At 46.0% G+C, this 6,654-nt stretch overlaps 1 protein-coding gene across 1 annotated transcript; it reads left to right on the top strand.

Moving 5' to 3' along the window:
- Positions 1-3,745: 3,745 nt before the first annotated feature.
- HMX1 (H6 family homeobox 1) lies at positions 3,746-6,355 on the top strand. Its single transcript, XM_032788645.1, has 2 exons — positions 3,746-4,046; positions 5,766-6,355. Exons 1-2 carry the CDS (start codon positions 3,746-3,748, stop codon positions 6,353-6,355), a joined length of 891 nt encoding a protein of 296 aa, XP_032644536.1.
- The last annotated feature ends 299 nt before the right edge of the window (positions 6,356-6,654 follow it).

Below are 6,654 nucleotides of genomic sequence, written 5' to 3'. Positions count from 1 at the left end.
TATAAGTCACAATGGCTCACAGTAGGCAAAGAAAAGATTCCCGGGGCGCGATGACACGGTAAGAACTGGTTAACTGGAGAGTTACTTCCCCAAGAGGTCCAATAAAAACGTGGTTTAGAGTAAAATCAAGCCAATATGGTTGATCCTAGCAGGGAAAGCCTCTAAAACGTTAGGAAAGCGGAATATAGAAGAATTAATTTACTCGATAATCTGTTCTACAGGTAAAACACTTTAAAGTACTTTTCAACCTTTAATAGTGCCAGATGCTTACGCCCCATGTGCTTCTTATATATTTAGGGCAGCGGCAGTTCTAAACCTTTATTGTTACGTATCGTCTCGAAAACGTTTGTCTTGGAACTGGCAAAATGTGAGAGTTAGTGTGCTAGCTAGATCTGGGAAAACACAGGGCAAAAATCCAGATTCGCTCAGCACACCACGAAATTCATTCGCCGTTAAGATAAATCTGAAAATAGGAACCAACACTTCAGGTAGAAAGTCGAACAGGTGAACAACACACGCATGATTCCTGTTCAAATAATGCATCCTGCGCTTAAATGAGAATGCATGTGATTAAGTAAGAAGAATTTTGCATGCCATGTGATTTTGATGTCTGAACCCATCTGTAGAATAACAGAAGCTTTCAGTGAGTCATTGGACAAGTTCAAACGACATCTGACATATGATTAGAAAATCAGTGTGAGAAGTAACGAATACAAGTAATTTCGTGAAGAGATTTATCTTCCTCGTAAGCGTTATTATGTAACGATTATCTAATAATGGAAGAATGTAAACCGGTGTCCAAATTCCGTCATTTATTCTAGGAACAAACACGCACATCTAGCGTATTATATTATTCATATATTATATATGTAGAAATTGCTGAATATGTATAATGAAATATCCATTAAATTTTCTCTTTCGCACTTTCTCTTTCCATATATATGCAATATATAATTCCGTAGTGTATGTGTAGTTGATATTGTATGTACATATACAGTATAATATGTGTTTCGGTATATACATACGTATATATACAACATTCGCATACATCTTATCGGTGCATGTGTTAATAAATGCAATATAATATATACAAAGCTTTATATATGCATAAAAACATATAGATAAATACACACACTTCTAGGAACTATATATGGAAAAAATGAAATCTCCAGTAAACTAAACACATGCAGATGTCACACAAAACATGAATAATGGTGATTTTATAAGTATAATTGTTGTAAAACAGATGGTGAATGTGTTTGACTCCTGCTCATAATTTCCCAGTATTCCCAGCCCAGCCCAGCCTCACACGAGCTTTGAAGCAAAGAGTTTCCATGTAAGCACGGTATGTTTTCGAATTATGTTGGGATTTTATGGAAACAGCTGAAAATATCAGAGTGTGATGCATACACGACTTTCCCCTAACTATGTCTTCTCCAAACAGAAAAAGCTCCATAAAATCTAACGCAACAGGCCAAATCCTCCGTTTTCCTCAGGCGAATATCCCGCAATGAAGAATGAGGCAATGAGGAGCAGGGTTTGAAACAGTATATGCTTCCAAACTACATCAGATTCTACGACCTCTCTCTCTAAACAGTGGTAGATGTCTCAAAACTCCTGCCATATATTAAACAGCTGTGCCAAGTGGTGAAATTCAATAGATGTTTTCAAGGTACTAGAGGTCTGGGGTGAGGAGGAGGGGCTTTAAAAATAATTGCCTGCCTAGTTTGCTGCAAACTTAAAGTAAGAGGGCTCATCAATATGAAAAGGACAGCCTTGGTAAGTAAAGGAGCGATGATCTTAGACATTGTTATTTCGCAGCACAACCACCAATCTTTTTATGGTGTCCATAGGTTAGTTAACAAGGGGCTTCTGGCCCTCTAGTCAATATCAGCAGCTTGCATTAAACCGCCTCGTGCACAACAGGGTTGTGCCAGTGGGTTATTCACGTGTGCACCCTGCATGGTATCTGTTTGCTTACCTAAAGCTCCAGGATCTTAGGTCTGAAGTCTCGTCTTGGTCTCTCTGAAAACTTGGCCCACCCAGTCCGAAGGAGAGAGGCGTGAAGGAACTAACACCTACCAGCGAACAGCTGCAAGTTCCCTTTCCCTGTAGCAGAGTAGTGGAAATGACACCGATATATTTATGTCAAAGTGGCAGCTGAAAGACACGCGCGCGCGCTGCTGTCTGTACTGAATGGGGAATTCCACCCTCGCTGAATCGCGTAGCGCTCAGTGTCAGGAGCGGTCCGTTTTTTGCCAGGAGGGACATCGCATCGCATCTCTCAGTTTAATAGATGCGCTTAAGCTCTCTGAGGGGCTGGGGCTGCTGGAAACACAGCGGGCTACGCTTCCCGCAACACTGGGGCTTCCCACAAGCGCGCTTTGGCCAGGCAGCGGCAGCGGCCCCGCGCCTAGGGCCATGGCGAAGAGCTCACCTTGAACTACCCTCACAGGCTGAAGCAGGCGACCACGGCTAGGCAGCTCGGGTCGCTCGGAGCTCCGGGCTCCGCTACGTTGAACCGCTGCCATTTAAAATCGAGTCAAGGTTAAAAAATACAGAGACCAACCAGCACATGCATCGAAAGAAGCATGGCCCTGAGAGGTGCGCGAGAGGGATTAGCACATGCAGACCACATCCCACCCCAGGCTATGCTCACAGGATTGTCCGACCTTTCATTCCAGGTATGGGTCAGCCTATTGCCTCCTGATCACCCCAGCAGCCAGGGTGGCTTGCAGTGGGACCTGTCCGAGGCAGACATGTTTGAAACAGACACTTCCTGTTGTATTGATAAAGGGGTTAGCATCTGAACCCACACTAGGATAAATAAAGGGGCGGGAGATCCTTCTTCTCCCCACCCCCTCCTGTTCAAATGAACGAGAGCAGGAGCTCTGAGCAAATCACAACCATCCTGGGTTCAACTCTGGAGGAGGAAAGAGGGGAAAAGTTGCTAAGAAATAACCCCCCAACTGATTCCGGGGGATTCGTCCGCAGTGAAAGAACCTGGAAAGGGACGGAGGAGGTTAAAGGGAGATGTTTCAAGGAGAGGGTCCTTGTTAACTTCCTCTCATTTATGGCCTCATCCACCAATTATTCATTATTCGTATTATTACAATACATGGGCGGGAATTGGTTGGCTGGGCTGCCCTCTGAGCCCAATCTAGCCAATGGGAGGTTCGGGATGCTGGCCTGACCATCCCTCTTACCCATGAGTGGGAGCCTGGCATTCCCGCTCTCTGCGTTTTGATTTGCTCCCTAATTGACCTAAATAAAACGCCTGTGAGTGACAAGGCTTCTCCAAGCCCCAAGGCAGCGCGCGTTCACACAGCCAGCCAGCCCAGACCCCAGCACCACTGAACTCATTGCAAGTAATGCCCTGCTTTCCCCAGACTAATTCCATTTGCCGTGCTGCTCGTCCAATCGGAGAATTACTCCTAGCTTGTAAACGTTTAACTTGCATGACATTTTTATTTCGTGATTAGCGTTTTCGCGCAGAATCTGGCGCCTCGGATGGGCTCCCCGCGCTCCTAGCTGGCAGGAAATGATGGCAAACAGCGATCTGAAATGATTACTCCGGAAAAAAAAAACCCTTTTATACCGAGAGAGCAGCCATCGGGTTCCGCAGAGAAAGGAGGCGATTGCTGGTACAGAGCGAAAGATCCCTTTCGCCTTGGAAACTGACTAGTGATCTAGCCAGCGAGCTTTCCCCGCCCCCACTGCTCTGACCTTGCGAGCTGGACCCATTATGCCGGACGAAGCCACCGACACCACCAATTCCGCCTCCGCCAGGGTCTCGTCTTTTTTTATCGAGAATTTGCTGGGGACCGAGGGGAAAGAGAGCGGAGGGGAGAGGACACAGGAGAGCACGGAGGATGGCCACAAAGAGCCGCGATCGCACAGCGGAATAGCCGGCAGCCATTGCGCGCAGGTCTGCTGCCAAGTGTCTCCTTTTGGATTCAGTTCACAGAGCTATCCTCTCAGGGAAAGTACAATGGAGTGGTACAGAAGAGCTCATGCTAGTTTTATAGGATGCACCAGTCCAGACAGTAAGTTTCCGTGCGGTTCTGTACTTGTTTCTTGAGCAGCCCACTGGGGTCCAAAATGCTCTTTGCTCGGCTAGAGCAAAAGGCAGCTCTGTAGCCATCTCTGGGTGTACCTGTCTCCATGCAGAGAGAGAGGGAGCAGCTTTCAGTGCAGGCTGCACTGTGTATTTATGTGTCAGATCTATACTAGAGGACCAGAGGGGTTTTAGTTCCCAGATAATGTCATGTACATTTCTCCACTGCATTGGAATTTTTGCACAATCACTCTAAGAAATGGATTTCCAATGGGAGTCTACACTCTTCCCTCAGACACAAAAAGAGAGAATGGAATGAATGGCAAAATAGCGCTCGGAAGCAAGAGATCCAACTCCTCTTTTCTTAAAATCCCTTCTTTCGCTCTGGCTCATTGTTTCTAACCAGATCTGCCCCAGAACAATTCTCAGAAAAATTATAAATTATAATTCAAATGTCAATCCCCCCCTCACTACACACACGCGCGCGCGCGTTGAGCATCAATCCTGTGGGCTGGTTTCAAAAAAATCCATATTTTAAAAAATAGAATAATCTGGAGCAGAAATAAAATAGCAATTATTCTGTAAAAGGAATCCCCTAGTACCTAAGGCCTGCACCGTCGTGTTTTGAATGCGCCAAATAGCTTTGGAGCAGATATTTAAATTCTAGTGCAGAAACTAACATCTGAAAAAGTTTGCGGGCTGGAGTCAGCTGTTCTGCTGGAAAAAAAACCTGTTACTTAGCACAAGCCTCTGGACTACAGAGGGAAGGTTATATGCTAGCGTTTCCATGACTCTGATTTACGTGAAAGATGTGTTTGTACATCCTAGCAGATCTCTTTTTTACCAAAAGGGTGTTATTTCCTACATGGCCAGGCTCTTGTTTCAAAATTATACCTGGAAGCAACCAACGTAAACCCTTTTCTTTTCTGTAAACAGATCTTAAAAAAACCAACCAACCAACCAACCAAACAAACAAAAACCTGAAGTCATTGGATAGTGTAAGATTTTCATTCCAACCTGAACCATTTTTAGAAGGCAGCTTTAAGAGTTCCATTATTACATTCTGTCTAATGCATTCAGTTTCGAAATACGAAATAACCAGTCAAGCTCCAAACGGCGGGGGGGGGGGGGGGGAATACTCCTCTACCTTAACAGATATTGAGCCCCCTACATTTCTTTAATAGGAATATCTGTAATTTCAGCCAGTGATAGACATATCTGTAATTTCTTTTACTACAGGGTTACTGTTTGCATCATTTCTTAACCTAATGATTTTTAGTTGTGTAGCTGAGTGCTTATTGGTCTGGACAATGATCCTTTCTGAAGGGAAAATATTTATCCGTGTCATGTGCTGCGAAGGATGATTCCCTGTAATATTCATCTGGCGAAATAGGGGTGGACGAGAAAACAGGAAGAAGAGGGACCGCAAGAAATCAGCTGCGCTGTGACACCACATGCTCAGCTCTCTGTGTTTGCTTTATTTGCTGCGGTGTGTCCCATCCCTCAGTGGTAATCAGAGTTCATTTGTATGTGCAAATCAGTGTGGGAGTCTTTTAAATATATGAACATGATAAATATTCTATTATACTGTATGTACTACATAATTAATACCCGAGAGATGAGTCTGGAGAGCCAGGCACGGTGTGTGTGTGTGTGTGTGGCTATGGAAGAAACAACCCTTGTTCCTCTCTCTCTCTCTCTCCATCAGCCAGTGACCGAGACTCTCCCGAGATCTCCGAGGAGGCATCAGCGGAGAGGCCAGGGGGCTGCAGGAAACAAGCAGACGAGCTGGGCTCGGCAGAGCGGAGAGAGGAGTTTGCTTGCGGCAGCAACAGCAGGGAGGAAGATGACAAAGCCGAGGAGCCGGACTCTGCTGAGCAGAGAGCCGCGGGCCGCAAGAAGAAGACCCGCACGGTCTTCAGCCGGAGTCAGGTCTTCCAGCTGGAGTCCACCTTCGACATGAAGCGCTACCTGAGCAGCTCGGAGAGGGCCAGCTTGGCGGCCTCCTTGCACCTCACCGAGACCCAAGTGAAGATCTGGTTCCAGAACCGCAGGAATAAGTGGAAAAGACAACTGGCTGCGGATTTGGAAGCGGCCAACGTCTCCCACTCTGCTCAAAGGATAGTAAGGGTGCCCATTTTGTACCACGAAAACTCGCCTGCAAGTGCTTTAGGCTTCACCTTGCCTCACATGTCTCCTCCCCTGGTGGGGTTTTCTAACGCTGTCAGCTACCCCCTGGCCACCTTCCCTGCCGCCTCAGTCCCGTTTCTGAGATCGCAAATGACAGGACTCGTTTGAGAATCCATCTTTGCAAGGACCCTTTTTCCGGCTCTGCCCCACTTTCCCCCTCTTCCTTTTCAGCCCCATTCTCCTCCCCCTTCCTCCAAACTTCTCATTTCGACTTATACATTTCTTGATTTTATGCTTTTGAATTTTAAAACGTGCAATAAACATATTTTGGGGGTAACTATAAACGCAGGAGAAGGAAAACAGTCAACACAGTGTCTGTCATCAGGATGTCTATGCCTGTCACGTGCCCAAAGAAAACACAGTTATGTGGAATGGAGTCTTTCCACGCCACCCTGCAAATGATCCGT

The sequence above is a fragment of the Chelonoidis abingdonii genome, chromosome 5 (genome assembly GCF_003597395.2).
Source record: "Chelonoidis abingdonii isolate Lonesome George chromosome 5, CheloAbing_2.0, whole genome shotgun sequence".
NCBI lineage: Eukaryota > Metazoa > Chordata > Testudines > Testudinidae > Chelonoidis > Chelonoidis abingdonii.
Note: the sequence above shows the minus strand (reverse complement) of the source record. Positions and strands in the feature narration are given on the sequence as shown.

What these genes read in the sequence shown, in the direction of transcription:
- HMX1 (XM_032788645.1), top strand. Translation starts at nt 3,746, where the DNA reads ATGCCGGACGAAGCCACCGACACCACCAATTCCGCCTCCGCCAGGGTC. An exon ending in AGGATGCACCAGTCCAGACA is followed by an intron (nt 4,047 to 5,765) that starts GTAAGTTTCCGT and finishes TCTCTCCATCAG; the next exon opens with CCAGTGACCGAGACTCTCCC.